This window comes from Neoarius graeffei, chromosome 3, assembly GCF_027579695.1.
Source record: "Neoarius graeffei isolate fNeoGra1 chromosome 3, fNeoGra1.pri, whole genome shotgun sequence".
Taxonomy (NCBI): Eukaryota; Metazoa; Chordata; class Actinopteri; order Siluriformes; family Ariidae; genus Neoarius; species Neoarius graeffei.
Genome location: NC_083571.1, coordinates 118,160,023 through 118,183,727, shown reverse-complemented (window position 1 = coordinate 118,183,727; position 23,705 = coordinate 118,160,023). Strand labels below are relative to the sequence as shown.

Here is a 23,705-nt window from a genome sequence, read left to right as displayed (position 1 = left end):
CCCACAACCACACTACAAAATCTATTGGAAAGCCATCCCAGAAGAGTGGAGGCTATTATAATACCAGTAATGGGACCAACTCCATGTTGTTTCCAAATCTGTACTCCCAACATCCAAGATAAATACATTCCAGTGGTTCTACTTGGGAAAACATGGTAGCCTAAAGCAAACTGATGTCAGATTTGACAGCTTGTCAAACAAACAAGCATCATAAGAAGATTAGCATTAATTACATCAGTGGCATGAACAGCATTCGACAACATTTTAATCTGCAATTCTCAAGTAACATTATGACTCTACCATACAACTAGAAGCTACACACCTAGAAATAAACAAAAAAAAACCTTCTTCAGAGGTTCTTTTGGTAAATGAAGGATTCTTATCTTTCTAATATGCTTATATAAGAACTCTTTGTGATGGGACAATGCTTGGTTTTAGGGTTCAGCATTTAACTTTTCAGGGTTCCCCCAAAGAAACAAGTGAAGAACCCTTAAGAGTTCTAGATTAAACCTTTTTTCTAAGTGTGTACCAAATTACCTCAATTATTATGTTATAAACCGAAAAAAAAATAGCAATAACTACACCTCATAAGCCAGGGGTTCCCAAACTTTTCCATGCCAAGGCCCCCCAAACAGCATTAGCTTCTGGCCGGGGACCCCCTTTGCAAACCCACAGACAATGCTACAAAATATGTAAAGAAACATCAACTTTTAGAATGTTTTCTCTTTTATTCAATAGTCAATAATTGTTACATTTGTTTAGCATAAGAATATTATTAACTAACGTTTTCAACACAAATATTTTCGCACTGAACAATAAACTGTATAACCTCCTGTAATACCTGATTCAACTCGTTATCCATCCTTTTTGCGACCAGTACCTCGCGATGGAGCGTGCAGTGTGTGGCCACTACATGCGGGGCCTTCTGCTTAATGAGCGCGGTCACTCCACTGATCTTCCCGGTCATTGCCGCGGCTCCGTCCGAACACACCCCCACACAACGGGCCCAGTCCAATCCGTTAGACTCGATGTAATCGTCCAAAACTTGAAACATGTCTTTCCCAGTAGTTCTTCTTTCAAGTGCTTTACAAAATAGTATTTCCTCCACAAATCTTTCCTGTGAAATAAATCTGATGTACACAAGCAGTTGGGCCTCATTGGATAAATCTGTGCTCTCATCCAGCTGAAGTGCGAAGTATTCGCTGGCTCTCACCTGCTCCAACAGCTGAGCAGATACGTCTTGAGCCACGTCACCAATCCGTCGGCTCACGGTGTTATCAGAGAGTGGGACAGCGTCGATTTTTTTTTTTTTTTTTTTTTTTTTTTTTTTGCAGCATCCTCACCAAGCAATTCTCGGACAATGTCTTTGGTGGCTGGTAAAATCAAATCTTCTCCAATTGAGTGAGGTTTTTTAGCACGAGCAATGTGGTACGAGGCTAAAAATGATGCCTTCAGGGCCGCTCGGGGACAGTACGGTAGCTTGCTGGGTGAATGCAGCAGATTGCCTGACCAAATGCTCTTCTTTGCGTCTGAAGAAATCTACTGTTTTTTCGGCATCTGTCGGATGTTTTTGTACCAAGTGACGCTGAAGTTTCAAAGGTTTTAAGCACTCGTTTGACAGGGTCTCCAGACAGAGGACGCATTTCGGGCAATCATAGCCATTTTTCTGTAAGGCTGTAAAGCTATACTTAATGTATGCTGCCTCATATTTTCGGATTTTAGTTGGCCAAGACTTCTTAGTTTTTTCGCAGCAGTGTCGTCCACAGCAGGGCTGTTGGTTTGTTCCTTCGGTCTCTTCTTCAAAAACCTGTCCATTTTGCGCTAGCAATAGGCTAGCTTGAGGAGCAAAGCCGCTTGATAAATGGCGCAATCCGCAACATCACAGGCAATCGGAGAGATGAGCATGCCAAACGTTTCGATATGATGTATTATTATTAATAATTATATTTTATAATAATGATTAAAAAACTAATTACAATATATTTAATAATTATTTTTAAAAAGTATATATTTTTTCGCAATTTTTTTATCGTCCCTCTAACTTTGAGGCCCCCCTAGCGCCCCCTGGCGGCCGCGGCCCCCACTTTGAAAACCACTGTCATAAGCTATGAGAGATTACACAGCAGTATACTACACTTGTTTTACCCCAGGTGTAAATGAGGGAGTGAATATTTTTCCGGTCTCGTGTGCAACATTCCTGGGATAGGCTCCGTATCCATTATGACTCTTTCCAGATTAATATGGCTCCTGAAGGTGAATGAATAAATGGTGAGAAACAAACACATTAAACTCGGTGTTCACTGGTTGCACCACTGTACTGGCTGTGATGTTGTGTGCATTTATGTCAACAAAGTCCAGCTGGGAATTCTGACTGGGAAAGTTACCGTGGCATTTTGTCTGTGAGGATTCTCAGTCATCCAGGTCATGGTAAACTGTGGGTGGTAAAAGAGAGCAACTGGACTTGCTTGAAGATTCTTGAAGACGTTTCACCTCTCATCCGAAAGGCTTCTTCAGTTAAGCCTTTCGGATGAGAGGTGAAACATCTTCAAGAATCTTCAAGCAAGTCCAGTTGCTCTCTTTTACCACCCACAGTTTACCGTGGCAATTGTAGTCTGAAGCCATTGTAGCAAAACTGTAAGTATCAAGTGCAGTCCAAAACCATCTTCATGGTTTTTAAATGCATCTTTAGGCTGTCCATATGGGGTCATCATCAGCAGGAGTGAGGTGATGAGAACTCCAACCAGAAGTAGGACAGTAGGATAGATGGATCAGGCAGGTCCAGAGAGCAGAAGGGGTCATTAGTATCTCATGAGGGGTATTATATGTAACTTGAGAGAGAGAGAGAGAGAGAGAGAGAGAAGGGGGATGGAAAGAGAAACAAAGTTCATTAGATATGCACATTGTCATGAAATGGTTAAGAACAGTGTACATTGTGTGCTAAGTGCAAGCAGAGACTCTGACAAGACTAGCTATGACAGTATAATTACGAGGGTTCCCTGGGGCATAAAGCACCAACTATTCCACTGTCAAAAACCTGAGGGAAAGTGTGAGAGCAACAGCATCCCTACATTCCATCCATCCATTATCTGTAACCGCTTATCCTGTGCAGGGTCACGGGCAAGCTGGATCCTATCCCAGCGGACTATGGGTGAGAGGCGGGGTACACCCTGGACAAGTCGCCAGATCATCGCAGGGCCGACACATAGAGACACACAACCATTCACATTCACACCTACGGTCAATTTAGAGCCACCAGTTAACCTAACCTGCATGTCTTTGGACTGTGGGGGAAACCGGAGCACCTGGAGGAAACCCACACAGACACGGGGAGAACATGCAAACTCCGCACAGAAAGGCCCCCGTCAGCCACTGGGCTCGAACCCAGAACCTTGCTGTGAGGCGACAGCGTGAACCACTACACCACCGTGCCGCCATCCATACACTTCACTTTACCAAAATACTCCATGCTCATGAACCCTCCAGATCTGCTTCTTTACCAAATAAAGAGTAATTTACAAAAGGTTGGCTAAACAACTATGTTTTCAGCCTAGATTTGAACACTGAGACTCTTTGCGAGTCCTGAATGCTAATTAGAAGGCCATTCTATAACTGCAGGGCTTTGTGAGAGAAGGCTCTGCCCCCTGCTATAGCCTTCACTATTTGCGGTACCAACAAATGGCCTGTACATTTTGATCTAAATAGGCATGGCAGGACATAAAAGACCAGCAGTTTGCTCAGGTACTGTGGCGTGAGCCCATTCAGTCCTCAATATTTCAGTAGTAGTATATTATAATCAATGCAAAATTTGATCAGGAGCCAATGCCGTGTTGATAAGACAGGGGTGATGTGGTCATATCTTCTGGTTCTAGTAAGGATGCTCGCTGCTGCATTCTGGACTAACTGGAGCTTGTTTATGTGCCTACTGAAACATCCAGACAGTAAGGCATTACAATAATCCAACCTAGAAGTAAAAAACCATGATCTAGCTTTTCTGCATTGTGTACAGGCATTATATTTCTTATCTTAGCAATATTTCTGAGATGAAAGAAGGCTGTCCTAGTAATATCAACATGAGCCTCAAATGAAAGACTGGAGTCAATGATCACATTAAGGTCTTTTACTGCTGCACATGATGAAACAGAAAAGGCATTCAGAGTTACTGTGTAATCAGAAAGCTTACTTCTAGCTGCATGTGGTCAAAGTACAAGTACTTCTGTCTTGTTAATAAGCATCCAGTGTCTAATGTGTTGCTCATCTGGCTTTGCTGAAACATACTGTGTGTCTTCAGCATAACAGTAACTCCATGTTCACAAATAACATGACCCAGAGGTAGCAGATATAGAAAGACAAAAGCAGTGGGCCTAAAATAGAACCTTGCAGAACACCAAACTTTACCTTAGTATGCATAGAAAAGTCACCATTTACAGTTACGTACTGATAATGATCAGTTAAATAAGACCTGAGCCAGGAGAGGGCCGTTCCCTTAACTCCAAAAGTATGATTGATGGTGTCCAAAGGTGCACTAAGGTCAAGCAACACAAGCAAGGAGACACAGCCCTGATCCCATTTACTACTTTAACCAGCGCTGTCTCAGTGCTATGATGAAGTCTAAATCCTGACTGATGCATTTCATGAATGTTATTCTTACGTAGGTATGAACATAACTGATGTGCTACAGCCTTTTTGAGGATCATGGAGGTAAAGGGGAGGTTTGATATTGGTCTATAGTTGGACAATTGACAAGGTTTAAGGTCAGGTTTTATAATCAGAGGTTTGATAAGTGCTAGTTTAAAGGATTTAGTTTAAAGAATGATCAGTGCTAAGGGCAGAATTGATTATTTTTAAAAGGGGTTCGATTACTTCTGGTAGTATCTGTTAGAAGAAACTTAGAATCAAAGCTTGGTGGGGTTTTTTTTCCCTGAATTCCAAGTCTAATGAAATGCAAACTCGGGTTAATTAACCTTATTATGGTTCCTGATGCATATGATCTCCATCATCCCTTTTTAGGGATGCATAGAATGAAATAAATCTCAGTACTAGAAAATGTCCTTGCACCGTGTTTTGTGTAATTTCCCATGTGCAGAAGTGCTGTGAGAAGAAAACAGAGGAGAAGGAAATAGCCAGAAGGAAGATCTGCGTGACTGAGTCTGAACAGTGTTTGTGCTCTGTAGAAAACAGAATATGTAATCTATTCACTTATAAAGCTTTCAGCAATGCACACTACCAGCTGTGGCGCAGACGTCCTTACACAATCAGCGCAGGAGATACAGCTCCTTTAAAAAAAAAAAATCTCATTTCATAATGTCAGCACACTTGGTTTGGAATGTACTGTATTTGTTCTGTAAAATGTTGAAAGGAAGATGAGGATTTTGTCATTTGTTATGTAAGGAATAAAAGAAGATAGGCTGTGCTGTTATTGGAAAATAATTAATGGAAGCTGATTATTTTCCAAAAACGGTACATCACAAAGGTTTTATTCTTTTTATACCACAGCAATTTATCAAAGATTATGATTTTTATGATGTTAAGGAATGACATACATTTTAACAATTTATAGCCACATTTAATGTTGTGGAACATCCACAAGACGAGTTTTTCTTCACGCTTGTGGAAAACATACTGACTGATACAAAGTGCTGACACTGGAGACTCCTTCCATCAACGAAACATTAAATCTCCTCATCCCCCCCCCCCCCCCCAACTCTGTCTGTCCTTCTGAGTTACATGTCGGTCCTGGGATCGAGATGCTGAACCTCTTCTGCTCCTCGGACCTGCCTGATCCGTCCTGGTGCCCTGTGTCTGGTTGGAGTCTCATCGCATCGCTCCTGTGGAGGACGGCCCCATATGGACAGTTGAAAGTCACACTTGGAAGACTCTCTGGACTCTTACAGTAATGCTTTTATGGCTGAGGACTACAGTTGACTTGCTAACTTTAGGACTGCAGTTGTCATGAACAGTTTTGCACTCAAGTTTCCATCAATGAAGAGTTTATAACATCAACCAAACTGACTTCATGTTAAACTGTTAAAATATTATAATCACGTTATCTGTTATCACCCAAATGAGGATGGGTTCCCTTTTGAGTCTGGTTCCTCTCGAGGTTTCTTCCTCATGTCGTCTGAGGGAGTTTTTCCTTGCCACCGTCGCCACAGGCTTCATCATTAGGGATAAAATTAGCTCATGTTTAAAGTCACTAAAATTCTATAAAGTTGCTTTGCGACAATGTCTATTGTTAAAAGTGCTATAAAAATGAACTTGATTTGACTTGAATAAATGTTACAGGTCAGAATTGTAGGTCAGGTGGAATTTTTCAACCTAGGTTAGAATTTTTAACCCAGTCCATAATTTGCTACTTGTATTAGGGAGACTTCTACTGTATATCTAGGGTTAGGATTTGGGAAGAGTTTGTATTTGAAACTACTCGATGATGTAATAAGACTGGACTCATTAATAAATTCAAAATACATATCACTCCTTCCATTGCAGTTGTTGCTGGTCTAGTGGTTAAGGTGTTGGGTTAAAAATTAGAAGGTTTTGAGTTTGAATCCCAGTTATGTATGAAAAAAGATTGTTTTTAAAAAATGCTAATTAGATAGATAGGAATGGGTAGACAGACAGACACACGAGGAAATACTTGGTCAGTATAGACAGAGAAGAAGTGGATGGAAGAAGGAGAGACAAAAGAAGGGATGGAAAATCCCTTTTAAGAACCTTAGATAATCCAGAATGTTACCTAGATTGGAAATTATGAACTAGGTTTAAAAAATTTTAACCCAGGTCAAAAAAAAAAAATCACCTAGGTTGAATTTTTTGACCTGTATCATCAATGTCTACTTACAGAACCCGTCACCACTGTATTCCTTTGTTAAATAGCAAGTTTAAAAAAAGTTTATTATTCGTCTTATATAATGTAGATCATCCACCATGTGTGAGTGGAAACAAGTTCAAGCCCCTACTGTGAGAGCTGATGTTGAAAATGAATCAACTCCTTCTGACCAGAATAAACAATTCAGTAACATTGTGGTATTAATTATAAATAAATTATTAACTTATTTATTACTTTTTTTTAAAAGCGCAAGAAGGTGGCGTAAGCATCACTTGTACAGCAGAACACCCATCTAAAGTTTCTTCTAATTACAGTGGTGCTTGAAAGTTTGTGAACCCTTTAGAATTTTCTGTATTTCTGCATAAATATGACCTAAAACATCATCAGATTTTCACACAAGTCCTAAAAGTAGATAAAGAGAACCCAGTTAAACAAATGAAACAAAAATATTATAATTGGTCATTTATTTATTGAGGAAAATGATCCAATATTACATATCTGTGAGTGGCAAAAGTATGTGAACCTTTGCTTTCAGTATCTGGTGTGACCCCCTTGTGCAGCAATAACTGCAAATAAACGTTTTCGATAACTGTTGATCAGTCCTGCACACCGACTTGGAGGAATTTTAGCCCGTTCCTCCGTACAGAACAGCTTCAACTCTGGGATGTTGGTGGGTTTCCTCACATGAACTGCTCGCTTCAGGTCCTTCCACAACATTTCCATTGGATTAAGGTCAGGACTTTGACTTGGCCATTCCAAAACATTAACTTTATTCTTCTTTAACCATTCTTTGGTAGAACGACTTGTGTGCTTAGGGTCGTTGTCTTGCTGCATGATCCACCTTCTCTTGAGATTCAGTTCATGGACAGATGTCCTGACATTTTCCTTTAGAATTTGCTGGTATAATTCAGAATTCATTGTTCCATCAATGATGGCAAGCCATCCTGTCTCAGACGCAGCAAAACAGGCCCAAACCATGATACTACCACCACCATGTTTCACAGATGGGATAAGGTTCTTATGCTGGAATGCAGTGTTTTCCTTTCTCCAAACAGAACACTTCTCATTTAAACCAAAAAGTTCTATTTTGGTCTCATCCGTCCACAAAACATTTTTCCAATAGCCTTCTGGCTTGTTCATGTGATCTTTAGCAAACTGCAGAAAAGCAGCAATGTTCTTTTTGGAGAGCAGTGGCTTTCTCTTTGCAACCCTGCCATGCACACCATTGTTGTTCAGTGTTCTCCTGATGGCGGGCTCATGAACATTAACATTAGCCAATGTGAGAGAGGCCTTCAGTTGCTTACAAGTTCCCCTGGGGTCCTTTGTGACCTCGCCGACTATTACACGCCTTGCTCTTGGAGTGATCTTTGTTGGTCGACCACTCCTGGGGAGGGCAGCAATGGTTTTGAATTTCCTCCATTTGTACACAGTCTGTCTGACTGTGGATTGGTGGAGTCCAAACTCTTTAGAGATGGTTTTGTAACCTTTTCCAGCCTGATGAGCATCAACAACGCTTTTTCTGAGGTCCTCAGAAATCTCCTTTGTTCGTGCCATGATACACTTCCACAAACATGTGTTGTGAAGATCAGACTTTGATTGATCCCTGTTCTTTAAATAAAACAGGGTGCCCACTCACACCTGATTGTCATCCCATTGATTGAAAACACCTGACTCTAATTTCACCTTCAAATTAACTGCTAATCCTAGAGGTTCACATACTTTTGCCACTCACAGATATGTAATATTGGATCATTTTCCTCAATAAATAAATGACCAAGTATAATATTTTTGTATCATTTGTTTAACTGGGTTCTCTTTATCTACTTTTAGGACTTGTGTGAAAATCTGATGATGTTTTAGGTCATATTTATGCAGAAATATAGAAAATTCTAAAGGGTTCACAAACTTTCAAGCACCACTGTATTCTGTTTACCAAATGAGACTTTCATGAAAAAAACAAAACAAAAAAAAAATGGGCAAATCCATCTGAAGACGAATTCAAACTGAATAGATGAATGTGTAAATTTAAAGTGTCTGACTCACAGATCATACAAGTCTTGTCAAAAAGCATAAAAAGGTTATATGCTAATGTTGTTTTGAGTAGGAGGAACAGAGTTTGAAATGCACATTGACAGAGAAGTGCTTAATCAGAAAAGCTGCTTAACTCAAATAAAACACAGCCACGAGGCCGTAAACAGTAACCAGGATGACGATATTCAGTGTTCACAATGTGGTCATCATGGGCACTTTTAATTAAAAACACAGTCACTACCCTTACAGTCTAAGTAGAAGGCACAAATTTTTGAGAGGGCTTCTCGACTCACCGGCCACTTTATTAGGTATACCCATCCACCTGCTGTTCTCTGCAGTTCTGTAACCAGCCGATCCCTCTACAGCAGCACGATGCATCAAATCACACAGATACAAATCAGGAGCTTCAGTTAATGTTCACAATGTTCAAACATCAGAATGGGAAAAACTGATCTCAGTGTGGCTTTCTTTCACTGTGGTTGGTTTGAGTATTTCAGAAGCTGCTGATCTCCTGGGGTTTTCACACACAACAGTCTCTAGAGTTTACACAGAATGGTGCAGAAAACAAAAAACACTGAGTGAGTGAGCGACAGTTCTGTGGGTGGAAACAAACGCCTTGTTGATAAGAGAGGGTCAGAGGGAAATGGACAGATTGGGTCAAGCTGCCAGGAAGGATTTATAACCCCGATTCCAAAAAAGTTGGGACAAAGTACAAATTGTAAATAAAAACGGAATGCAATGATGTGGAAGTTTCAAAATTCCATATTTTATTTCAGAATAGAACATAGATGACATATCAAATGTTTAAACTGAGAAAATGTATCATTTAAAGAGAAAAATTAGGTGATTTTAAATTTCATGACAACAACACATCTCAAAAAAGTTGGGACAAGGCCATGTTTCCCACTGTGAGACATCCCCTTTTCTCTTTACAACAGTCTGTAAACGTCTGGGGACTGAGGAGACAAGTTGCTCAAGTTTAGGGATAGGAATGTTAACCCATTCTTGTCTAATGTAGGATTCTAGTTGCTCAACTGTCTTAGGTCTTTTTTGTCGTATCTTCCGTTTTATGATGCGCCAAATGTTTTCTATGGGTGAAAGATCTGGACTGCAGACTGGCCAGTTCAGTACCCGGACCCTTCTTCTACGCAGCCATGATGCTGTAATTGATGCAGTATGTGGTTTGGCATTGTCATGTTGGAAAATGCAAGGTCTTCCCTAAAAGAGACGTCGTCTGGATGGGAGCATATGTTGCTCTAGAACCTGGATATACCTTTCAGCATTGATGGTGTCTTTCCAGATGTGTAAGCTGCCCATGCCACACGCACTAATGCAACCCCATACCATCAGAGATGCAGGCTTCTGAACTGAGCGCTGATAACAACTCGGGTCGTCCTTCTCCTCTTTAGTCCGAATGACACGGCGTCCCTGATTTCCATAAAGAACTTCAAATTTTGATTCGTCTGACCACAGAACAGTTTTCCACTTTGCCACAGTCCATTTTAAATGAGCCTTGGCCCAGAGAAGACGTCTGCGCTTCTGGATCATGTTCAGATACGGCTTCTTCTTTGAACTATAGAGTTTTAGCTGGCAACGGCGGATGGCACGGTGAATTGTGTTCACAGATAATGTTCTCTGGAAATATTCCTGAGCCCATTTTGTGATTTCCAATACAGAAGCATGCCTGTATGTGATGCAGTGTCGTCTAAGGGCCCGAAGATCACAGGCACCCAGTATGGTTTTCCGGCCTTGACCCTTACGCACAGAGATTCTTCCAGATTCTCTGAATCTTTTGATGATATTATGCACTGTAGATGATGATCTGTTCAAACTCTTTGCAATTTTACACTGTCGAACTCCTTTCTGATATTGCTCCACTATTTGTCGGCGCAGAATTAGGGGGATTGGTGATCCTCTTCCCATCTTTACTTCTGAGAGCCGCTGCCACTCCAAGATGCTCTTTTTATACCCAGTCATGTTAATGACCTATTGCCAATTGACCTAATGAGTTGCAGTTTGGTCCTCCAGCTGTTCCTTTTTTGTCCCTTTAACTTTTCCAGCCTCTTATTGCCCCTGTCCCAACTTTTTTGAGATGTGTTGCTGTCATGAAATTTCAAATGAGCCAATATTTGGCATGAAATTTCAAAATGTCTCACTTTCGACATTTGATATGTTGTCTATGTTCTATTGTGAATACAATATCAGTTTTTGAGATTTGTAAATTATTGCATTCCGTTTTTATTTACAATTTGTACTTTGTCCCAACTTTTTTGGAATCAGGGTTGTAGTAACTCATAGCAACTCTTTACAACCGTGGTGAGCAGAAAAGCATCTCAGCATGCAACAGCAGAAGAGTCAAGTTTATTTGTATAGCGCTTTTAACAACAGACACTGTCGCAAAGCAGCTTTACAGAAAATTCAAGACTTTAAACATGAGCTAATTTTATCTCTAATTTATCCCCAATGATGAAGCCTGTGGCGACGGTGGCAAGGAAAAACTCCCTCAGACAACACAAGGAAGAAACCTCGAGAGGAACCAGACTCAAAATGGAACCCATCCTCATCTGGGTGATAACAGACAGTGTGGTTTATAAATAACTCACTTCTGTAACTGTGTCCTATAGAGTCACAAAGTACAACTGTGTAACCAGGAAATTCATTATAATTTTTAACATGAAGTCAGTTTCGTTGATGTTATAAACTCTTCATTGATGGAAACTTGAGTGCAAAACTGTTCATGACAACTGCAGTCCTAAAGTTAGCAAGTCAACTGTAGTCCTCAGCCATAAAAGCATTACTGTAAGAGTCCAGAGTGTCTTCCAAGTGCAACTTGTGACTGTCCATATGGAGCCGTCCTCCACAGGAGCGATGCGATAAGACTCCAACCAGACGTCTTAATTTCCCTGAGGGAACCCTCCCAAAGGGATCAATAAAGTTTTATCTTATCTAATCTTATCTAATCTAATCTAGACGTAGGGAATCAGGATGGATCAGGCAGGTCTGAGGAGCAGAAGAGGTTCAGCATCTCGATCTCAGGATTGACATGTACTGTAACTCAGAGGGACAGACAGAGGGGGGGGGGGGGGAACACAGGTTGTTAGGTCTGTGGGACGTTCCACTGAATGGGTGCCATTTGTTTGTTGTACCACTCCCAAATTAAACTTAATTTGTTATATCTTTTCAACACTGATTATAATAACACACATATTTAACTATTCAAAATGTGTATTGGTCAACCTTAGGCTACGTTATTTATGTTTTTTACAAGGTTTGGAAGTCAAAGATGGCTGCATACTCTTTATATGCGTAACAGGACTGAAAGTAACAGGACTGAGTTTTTAGCCTAGGATTAGCTAATACATGGAATTAAGCCACATGGCGTCATCACTAATAGCACGACCACACTTGGCACATTCTAGTGATTTACCAAAAATCTGTATTTTTAACATAAACAAATATCATCTAAGAAATAATTTAAGTAACAGGGCAGTATGTTGACATTGACATTATCAGTCAAAGTTTAAAAAAATCATCAAATATACAGAAAAGTAAATGAGAAAACTAACTTTTGGTCTTCCCATGGCCTTCAGAAGACACAACTGATGTAACTTCCTGTTGAGCATGTGATTTATGGAATGTTCCAAATTTGTCAGATGGGGTAATATGTTTGGGTAACAGGACTGAGTGAAAACCCAGGGACATGACTAAAATGTGTATTTTAACTAAGATATTGTGGATTTCTTATGAAAAAAAAATATTTAAACCATGGATAGGATATGGAGTCACACAACAGTGCAAAAGAAATACTGTTTCTGAAGGATTTTAATCATAATATTTCATAGTTAAGTATAAAGTTAGAGTGCGGGGACAGGTAACACATGCTATTTTTCAGTGTTTTAGGTAGTTTTTATTAATCCTTACAATTATATATCTTAAATTTGAAATCAGATCAATGTGCAGGACATTCTGCGTAATAAGGAAATGTATTTTAAAGTACATTTTTATGTGCATTTATACATATAATTTTCTAGGGACGGAAATGGCACCGATTCGGTGGAATGGCTCATGCCCAATGTCACCTGATGAGTAAGAACAATATACATTTTGCGCTGAGTACAAGCAGGAACTCCGGCAAAACTAACTATGACAACATAACTAAACTAAATAGAACACATTGGGTTCTACTCCTGCAGCCAAGAAAAGGGAGCTTAGAATCAAGAACAAGTTCCTATTAATGTGGCCAGAATTGTGACTCCAGCTGACTGAATACATGTTTCTTATGTTGTTTCATTTAGTAAATCAGCATACGTTACTCACAAAACCATGACAACAAGGTCTTATTCTATGCCCATGCTAAAACACGACATCAGACCCAATTTCTGCTCTTTCAGTCCCATATCTAATAAAAACACATTTCTCACTGACTAAAAATATATACATTTTGACCACAAGGCAGCCAAAACAGGTCAAATGTTTCAGTCTTGTGTTTTAAATTCAAAAGGATGATTTCTCTTTGCTGGAAAGTGCCTGAGGAAATCTAACCCCTACTGCTTGATACCAGCTGTTACAGAGGAGCTGCTGCTCATGAAGAATGGAGCAATTTTTCCAGAAAAAAAATGTTCAAAGTGTTGAAGTCTAGAAGAATGTTTTGTAATGCAAGCAACTGCTGTTGTTACTTTGAATGGCCGGTTGTGTTTCCATGACTTCATCATCACCTGTAGGTTGAAAGCATCAAACATTACAATAAATATCGGAGTGAGAGAGCAGTTATTAACACAGCGCTGTGGGGAAGGAGGACATGGAAAACCAGGTGATGCAGTTTTAAACAAATGTAGGATGGTTTAAAAGGGATTTTGTCGTGTATATAATGCTGAAAAGGTTAATTTTCTGTTTGGTAGATGGTTTATCCAAACTTGCACCAAGTTGTTTTCTGGTTATGAGCACAAAACTCTTTTCAGGTTTCACCGTAATGCGAATAGAAGAAAGTTAAATCTCAATATTTATAACACAGCATTGTTGAATTCTCAATTCTGATTGGTCAGAACCAAAGAAGAGGTTTATAGTTATGTATTTGTTTGAATACATTGTCATTTCTCAAGTAACAACTTGCACATGGATTGTATGGTGGACACTGCAATGTAACTACGAGGGTACTTCAAAAAGTTCTCGGCTTTTTCCTCTCGGAAAAGGAGAGGAATGAAAGCTTTGAGCTGGCGTGGACAACGCGCCCGTCCACACAGCACAGGGGGCGGGGCAGGAGCAGCCAAATGTGGCTTTGAACTGTTGCACCGTGTACCTTACTCACCCGACCTGGCACCATCTGACTTCTGTTTCCCAAACTGAAATCCCACTCACATGGTCACCATTTTCAGAGTGATGATGAAGTCATCCATGCTGTTGAGGAGGATCTGGAGGCTCAAGATGTGACCACCTTCTGTGAAGGGATAGTGAAGCTTGAACATCAGTGAACCAAGTGCAGTGAAGTTAAAGGAGATGATACTGAAAAATAATGCAAGAACAATATTTCTCCTGTGATGTTTTCTGGGTGAGGCTGAGAACTTTTTGAAGTTCCCTCGTAAGGCTAATTATAAACATTTGCTGTCATTTAAAGCTAGACGGCCTTTCGATTTCATAAAATCAGTGAAATTTAGTTCCGTCTGAAATGTGGTGATTGTGATATCTGTTTATTTCTGTAACATCTCACAAAATATCAGGCCATTCTGTGGCTGGGAAGTTATTTAATTTGAGGGGATTAAAGCAAATAATGTGCATGAAATCGCTCGCTTGGCGCAGTCAAGCAGACAGAGGAAGTCCGTGTGCGCATGCGCAGGTTTACCTTCTTCTTTTGGGTTTTACGGCAGCTGGCATCCACAGTGTTGCATTACTGCCATCTACAGGTTTCCCTTTGAGCGTGCACTGACAGTTCCATCATTCTGTCGCTAAACGAACAGCTGATCACACCGAGGTGCTCGCTGAGCGCCCATATTTATTAGTTTGGTCTTGCGTTTCCTTTCGTTCGTATATAACAGAACGTCTTTTCTTCTCGCTTTCTGTTACTGTAGGTTGGTCTTTCACGTTTCATTCGCACACTCACGCCCTCCATTTTTCTCTCCTGTTTCAAATTTGTATCCCACAATGCCTTGCGTCAACAGGGAAAGCCCACCACGTGATGCATGATGTAATATCTTGTATTGGGTCATGGGGAAGCAGGAAAAAATAATGGAGAATTTAAGGCCACATGGAGATAAATTCATTAATTGTTCCATTTTTAAAAACCTATTAAAATTGGAAGTCTGTGATTCGAATTCAGTAGCTTTTGGTCACTAAACAAAAATAATTGGGTGTCAGGAAAATTCTTTTTCTGATCTACACTTGAAAAATCTGAAAGGCAGTACAGCTTTCAGGGGGAAAAAATGCGTAATTGTTGATATGGTGAAGGAGGCTTTTATTTAGTATTTGTGGAAGGAGTCTCCAGTGTCAGAGCTTTGTATCAGTCAGATGTGAAGCTGTTACCAGAAGGTCGTCCGGATAGAGGACTCTGCGCTGGTGACAGAACAACTGTTGTCATGGAAGCTCTCTCAAGCACGAACAATCCAAAGTCAAAGAGTTTGCAGAAAAGTTTAGACTTTTATTAAATCAATAACAAAAGCTGAGTCAGTCTGTCGAGAGATCTGACTCCAAATGACAAAGAATTCATTTTTATAGTGTTCCAACACAGTGTTTAATACAATTTACCAATTATAATGAATTCTGATTGGTGCACACATCTCACCAGACAAGACCTCCCTCGTTTCCACCAGTATTTTCTACTGGACCGTATAAACCATCCAAGTTTCAAGTTTGTCTCCACCAATATTTCCAGTGTGGCACTGATGTCATTTTTTAAAAAGAATACATCAGGTCTTGGGTGGCACGGTGGTGTAGTGGTTCGCGCTGTCGCCTCACAGCAAGAAGGTCCGGGTTCAAGCCCCGTGGCTGGCGAGGGCCTTTCTGTGTGGAGTTTGCATGTTCTCCCCGTGTCCACGTGGGTTTCCTCCGGGTGCTCCGGTTTCCCCCACAGTCCAAAGACATGCAGTCTAACTGTCTGCTCTAAATTGCCCAAAGGTGAGAATATGTGTGTGTGAATGGTTGTTTCCCAAGCCCAGAAATGGGAGGGTTGGGGCAGGAAGGGCATCCAGCATAAAACTATACTCCAATTAATATGACATGTGTATCAATAGAGTTCACATGGACCCCTGGATAAGGAGGAAGAACAACACATCAGGTCTCACTCTATCAATGTTTCCAAGGCTATACTGGGCGAACTAAAAAATAATAATTTAAACAAGACTTTATTCTGATTTTATACATGATTCAAAGTTCTATAAATACGTAATGTTCAAACTTGTAATTTCTTTTTCAAGTAAAATTTGTATTTACTCTTTTCTGAAAATCAACATGATTTTTAAAATCAGTATATAATCAACATTAATCACTATATGTGTGATTACATCAATGTGTGTGTGTGTGTGTGTGTGTGTGTGTGTGTGTGTGTGTGGTGACATATGCATAAAATCACCACACTGTTTATATCTGCTGTAACATAAGTGACACCAGAAACTAATTTGTCTCACGGACATTCCACATCATCATTAAATAGACCTGTAAATAGGTAAAAAGTGCAACATTATTATATAATGGTTTTTTTTCCCCAAATTGCTGTGAAAACACTTCAGGATGTGCCATTTTGAAAAATACTCAACTTTCAGGTGGGGTGGAAATGGTGACTTTGCTTTGTCTTGGGCTGCATCACACCAGCCAGTCGTTGGTTATTTTAACAGCCTATCAACAGCTGGAAGGTGTCATGTGTTTGATTCTTTATTTATGATGCTGCTTAACCATTGTCCTGATTTCTCTCATCTGCCTCATCCAGTTGTCCGTTCCTGGCCTCTAACTTGAGCCCAGCCATTCCAGCCATCGGGGGGGTGCTCTTCCTCTTCGTTATGGTCATGCTACTCCGTGCGAGCTTCAGCGACCCCGGCGTTCTGCCCCGAGCCACTCCAGATGAGGCAGCCGATGTAGAAAGACAGATAGGTAGGACCACGTTGCTATCTTTCCCTTCACCTCCTCTCTTTTTTATCGTAATTATTTTCCATCTTGAGTAAGGGTGGTGGTCATGTGACACAGCGCTACGTTAAAAGACTATACGAACGCAGATGTTAATGTGGTTAATGTATATTGTGGTTGTGATACTTTAGTCTGGTACTGTGTTTTCCAGGCAACAATGCACACTGCCTTAAATTCTATTTGCTTGTCGCATTAATCTAATAGGTGTTTGTACAGAAAATAATGCAAATATTACAGCCATTGTTGTAGGAACATTCATTTGGTTCAGTTAAATAAAGTTTAACATTTAAAAAATTGCATGTATTAAGTGTGCTTTCCTTGCTCAGTCAGCGTTATTAATCTCAGAGCAAGCACATCAGTTTGCAGATCTAAACGCCGCATGCATCCAACCCTGGGATATTCAGTTCGTTCCGAGTTGGGGGTAAATTACAAAAACAGTAACAGATGTTTGAAATAATAAATTGAAAAACTCAGAAAAACTAAAAAAAAAAAATTAAAAGAAGCTAACAAACTTTCAGCAGGTCTGTTATAACCAGAACAAAGAAGTTCCACTAATCATGAAACCCACTATATACAGTGCCTTGCAAAAGTATTCACCCCCCTTGGTGTTTGTCCTGTTTTGTTGGATTACAAGCTGGAATTAAAATGGATTTTTGGAGGGTTAGCACCATTTGATTTACACAACATGCCGACCACTTTAAAGGTGAGAACTGTTTTTTATTGGGACACAAACAATAATTAAGATGGAAAAAACAGAAATCTGGAGTGTGCATAAGTATTCACCCCCTTTCATATGAAACCCCTAAATAAGAGCTGCTCCAACCAATTCACTTCATAAGTCACATAATTAGTTGATTAAGATCCACCTGTGTGCAATCAAAGTGTCACATGATCTGTCACATGATGTCTGTATAAATCAACCTGTTCTGGAAGGACCCTGACTCTGCAACACTACTAAGCAAGCAACATGAAAACCAAGGAGCCTCCAAACAGGTCAGAGACAAAGTTGTGGAGAAGTATAGATCAGGGTTGGGTTATAAAAATATCCCAAACTTTGAATATCTCACGGAGCTCCATTAAATCCATTATAGCAAAATGGAAAGAATATGGCACCACTACAAACCTGACAAGAGAAGGGCACCGACCAAAACTCACAGACCGGGCAAGGAGGGCATTAATCAGAGATGCAACAAAGACACCAAAGACAACACTGAAGGAGCTGCAAAGCTCTACAGTGAAGATGGGAGTATCTGTCCATAGGACCACTTTAAGCTGTACGCTCTACACAATGGGGCTTTATGGAAGAGTGGCCAGAAAAAAAAGTCATTGCTTAAGAAAACATGTTTGGAGTTTGCCCACAGCATGTAGCAGACTCCCCAAACACATGGAAGAAGATTCTCTGGTCAAATGAGACTAAAATTGATCTTTTTGGCCATCATGGGAAATGCCATGTGTGGTGCAAACCCAACACCCTGAGAACACCATTCCTACAGTGAAGCATGGTGGTGGCAGCATCATGCTGTGGGGATGTTTTTCATCTGCAGGGACAGGAAAGCTGGTCAGGACTGAAGGAAAGGTGGACGGCACTAAATGCAGGGTAATTCTGGAGGAAAACCTGTTTGAGTCGGCCAGAGGTTTGAGACTGGGACGAAGGTTCATGTTCTAGCAGGACAATGACCCTAAACATCCTGCTAAAGCTACACTGGAGTGGTTTAAAGGGAAACATTTAAATGTCTGGGAATGGCCTAATCAAAGCCCAGACCTCAATCTAATTGAGAATCTGTGGCATAACTTGAAGATTGCTGTACACCAACACAACCCATCTAACTTGAAGGAGTTGGAGCAGTTTTGCCTTGAGGAATGGGCAAAAATCCCAGTGGCTAGATGTGCTAAGCTAATAGAGGCACACCCTAAGATACTTGCAGCTGGAATTGCAGCAAAAGGTGGCTCTACAAAGTATTGACTTTAGAGGGTGAATACTTATGCACAGTCCAGATTTCTGTTTTTTCATCTTAATTATTGTTTGTCTCACAATAAAAAGCAATGTGCACCTTTTAAAGTTGTAGGCATGTTGTGTAAATCAAATGGTGCTAACCCTCCAAAAATCCATTTTAATTCCAGCTTGTAATGCGACAAAATAGGACAAACACCAAGGGGGTGAATACTTTTGCAAGGCACTGTATCATTAAAGCAACATGCTGCACTGACATTAATATGAGTGCAAAGTACATGATCAAGACACATAAAGACATTTTACTATTTAAATGGAAATGTGTGTCCTGATCCAGGCTTTGTTCGTTACCAGGTTGAAGTGACAAATCTGATTTTCTGTGTAACACAGATCGAGGTTTTTTTCAACATTACAGTTTGTGTCGACACAAATATGAAATATTTTCAAATGTAACCTGAGCCACTTTCTTGTGGTCCTAGATTGGATACATATCTGAAATTACGTGATAAACAAAAAAGTGTTCAAAAAATAAAATGTTTCATATTTTAGATTCTTCAAAGTAGCCACCATTTAGCTTCCGCCCTCCTTTTCCCTTTCGTCTTTTTTCCTCTTCGTTCCTTTTTTCCCCTTTCTACCCTTTCCTTCTTTTGCTTCCCTTTTAATTTCCTCTCCTTTTTTTTCCTTCTCTCCCACCCCCCTTTGCTTAGAGGCTACAGGATTGAAAGACAGGACAAGAAATAAAGGGATATAAAAAAAATTAAAACAACAGATACAGTGGTGCTTGAAAGTTTGTGAACCCTTTAGAATTTTCTATATTTCTGCATAAATATGACCTGAAACAATATCAGATTTTCACACAAGTCCTAAAAGTAGATAAAGAGAACCCAGTTAAACAAATGAGACAAAAATATTATACTTGGTCATTTATGTATTGAGAAAAATGATCCAATATTACATATCTGTGAGTGGCAAAAGTATGTGAACCTTTGTTTCAGTATCTGGTGTGACCCCCTTGTGCAGCAATAACTGCAACTAAACGTTTGCGGTAACTGTTGATCAGTCCTGCACACCGGCTTGGAGGAATTTTAGCCCGTTCCTCCGTACAGAACAGCTTCAACTCTGGGATGTTGGTGGGTTTCCTCACATTAACTGCTCACTTCAGGTCCTTCCACAACATTTCGATTGTATTAAGGTCAGGACTTTGACTTGGCCATTCCAAAACATTCACTTTATTCTTCTTTAACCATTCTTTGGTAGAACGACTTGTGTGCTTAGGGTTGTTGTCTTGCTGCATGACCCATCTTCTCTTGAGATTCAGTTCATGGACAGATGTCCTGACATTTTCCTTTAGAATTTGCTGGTATAATTCAGAATTCATTGTTCCATCAATGATGGCAAGCCGTCCTGGCCCAGATGCAGCAAAACAGGCCCAAACCATGATACTACCACCACCATGTTTCACAGATGGGATAAGGTTCTTATGCTGGAATGCAGTGTTTTCCTTTCTCCAAACATAACGCTTCTCATTTAAACCAAAAAGTTCTATTTTGGTCTCATCTGTCCACAAAACATTTTTCTAATAGACTTCTGGCTTGTCCTCGTGATCTTTAGCAAACTGCAGACGAGCAGCAATGTTACTTTTGGAGAGCGGTGGCTTTCTCCTTGCAACCCTGCCATGCACACCATTGTTGTTCAGTGTTCTCCTGATGGTGGACTCAGGAACATTAACATTAACCAATGTGAGAGAGGCCTTCAGTTGCTTACAAGTTACCCTGGGGTCCTTTGTGACCTTGCCGACTATTACATGCCTTGCTCTTGGAGTGATCTTTGTTGGTCGACCACTCCTGGGGAGGGTAACAATGGTCTTGAATTTCCTCCATTTGTACACAGTCTGTCTGACTGTGTATTGGTGGAGTCCAAACTCTTTAGAGATGGTTTGTAACCTTTTCCAGCCTGATGAGCATCAACAATGCTTTTTCTGAGGTCCTCAGGAATCTCCTTTGTTCGTGCCATGATACACTTCCACAACCATGTGTTGTGAAGATCAGACTTTGATAGATCCCTGTTCTTTCAATAAAACAAGGTGCCCACTCACACCTGATTGTCATCCCATTGATTTGAAAACACCTGACTCTAATTTCATTTTCAAATTAACTGTTAATCCTAGAGGTTCACATACTTTTGCCACTCACAGATATGTAATATTGGATCATTTTCCTCAATAAATAAATGACCAAGTATAATATTTTTGTCTCATTTGTTTAACTGGGTTCTCTTTATCTACTTTTAGGACTTGTGTGAAAATCTGATGATGTTTTAGGTCATATTTATGCAAAAATATAGAAAACTCTAAAGGGTTCACAAACTTTCAAGCACTACTGTATGTCACTGGTCCCATAACCTGGTCTGGTCGTAGGGGCGCTGCATTGCTGAACACATCACCAACTGTCTCCATTTCTGGCTGTCATGGGATAGGGCCTGAGCCCTGGCAAAGCTCATCCCTGTCCACTCAGTGATGTTGTCTGCCCACTTCTTTCTCTGTCTGCCTCATCTCCTTTTCCCCTGCACTGTTCCCTGAAGGATGGTCTTCGAGAGCCCATCAGATCTTCGCACATGGCCATACCATCTCATTTTCCTTTTTTCACTGTGGTCACAAGGTCTTCATACTGATTAATGTGCTGTCTGATGGTCTTCCTGACTTCTTCATTTGTTATGTGGTCCTTGTAGGAGACGCCAAGGAGTCTTCTGAAGCATCTCATTTCCACTGCTTGGATCCTTCTTTGAAGCTCTGCTGTGAGAGTCCAGGACTCACATGCATACAAGAAAATAGATAAAACCAGTGCATGTAGGAGCTTCACCTTAGTGCTGAGACTGATGTTATGGGCTTCAGTCTTTCCAGTGCTGTTGCAGTCTGTGCAGCTCTTGCCAGTACTTCAGTTTTGGACCCTTCCTCACTGATGATGGCACCAAGGTATTTAAACTGCTTCACTGTTTTCAGCTGTTGTCTGATGTTGGCCGACAAGAGTGTCAAAGAAGGATCCAAGCAGTGGAAATGAGATACTTCAGAAGACTCCTTGGCGTCTCCTATAAGGACCACATAGCAAATGAAGAAGTCAGGAAAACCATCAGACAACACCAAGACCAAGATCAAGACCAAGATGTTTATTTTGGTCTTGATTGGATCCTTGCTATTTGTCATGAATTTTGTCTTCTTGGCACTGATCTCCGTTCCATACTTGGTCGAGGTTTTGTCCAAGCAATTCACCAGTTCCACCAGTTCTTCTTCACTGCCTACCAGCCCATCAGTATCATCAGCAAATCGGAGATTTGTAATTGTACGTCTTCCAAAGCTGATACTACCAGAGTGACCTTCCAGGGCATCAGTCATTATACATTCCAGGAAGATGTTGAAGAGGGTAGGAGATAGAAGACAGCCTTGACAGACCCCAACTGATGTATGAAACCAATTGCCGACATTTCCTTATACTAGGACTGCACTATTGGCTTTTGCATACAGCTGTTGGATGGTGTTGATTAGCTTGCAGCCCATGTTATACTTCTTCATGTTTGCCCACAGTGCATCGTGCCACACTCGGTCAAATGCTTTCTTGAAGTCGATGAAGACATGATAGATGTCTTGTTGGTGTTGGCTGTATTTCTCACACAGAACACGAAGATTGAAGATCTGTTCTGTGGTGCTTCTTCCACTGCGGAACCCAGCTTGTTCTTCTGCAATGACTTCCTCTGCCTGTGGTCTGAGTCTGTTCAGGATTACTTTGAGCATCCTTTACTTGCATGGCTGATCAGACTGATAGTTCTGTAATTCTGGCACAGTTGTAAGTTGCCTTTCTTGGGTAAGGTGATTATTAGAGACTTTGTCCATGTTGTTGGCCATTCTCCAGTCTGCCAGATTTTGTTGCATATTCTGGTAAGGACATCTGTAACTGCCTTTCCCTTTTGTTTTATCAGTTCAGTTGGTATGTTGTCAGTGCCTGCTGCTTTTCCATTCTTCACTGATCTTATGGCCTCCTCTACTTCTTCATGCAGTATTGGAGAGTTATCATTCATTGACTCCTGGCTTGAGAGTACACTGGGATCTCCATTTGTCTGATGGTTATATACTGTAGCTCTCTGCAATATTCTGTCCATCTGTTCACAATGTCTTTTTCTTCTGTGAGGCATTTTCCTTTCTTATCTTGTATCACGCTTACTCTGGACTGTTGTTGCTTTGTCATATCTTTCACAACTTGGAATGCCTTTCTACTGTTGTTCTTGTTCAGACAGTCTTCGATTTCAGTGCACTGTTCTTCAATCCAGTCTTCCTTGGCTTTCTTCCTACCTTGTCTGATATTCTTGCTGATCTCTTTGTACTCTGTTGCTCTTGTTGTGTACCTAGCATGCTTTATTTTCCTTCATTTGTCACACATATTCAAGATCTCCTCTGTGATCCATGGCTGAGTTTTCCAGTGATGTTTTCCTAGCAGTTCACTGGCTGCTTCTGTCATCATTTTGTTGAAGGTGGTGGTCATCACTTCTGCATCCTCATCAAGTGCCAGCAGTGGTGTAAATTTCCCATCAATCATTACTTGGAATGTTTCACAGATGGAATGATCTTTCAGTCTGTCAAGGTTGAATTTCATTCTGGTGTTTGTGGGTTTTTTGATCTTTTTGAGCTTGACTCTGAAGTTCATGAGAACAAGCTCATGGTCACTTCCAATGGGAATGTCCTTATCTTTGCTCTATTGATGCCTGACTGAAATCGATGTTGCACCAGAATGTAGTCTATCTGGT

The 23,705-nt window shown here is 40.5% G+C and overlaps 1 protein-coding gene across 1 annotated transcript in view; it reads left to right on the top strand.

Annotated features, from left to right (window-relative positions):
* zdhhc14 (zinc finger DHHC-type palmitoyltransferase 14) overlaps positions 1-23,705 on the top strand; it is a 92,034-nt gene that overhangs the window by 6,807 nt on the left and 61,522 nt on the right. The window contains exon 2 of the mRNA XM_060916164.1: positions 16,770-16,930. Within this exon, the coding sequence (XP_060772147.1) occupies positions 16,770-16,930 (161 nt within the window). The remainder of the gene's footprint in view (positions 1-16,769; positions 16,931-23,705) is intronic.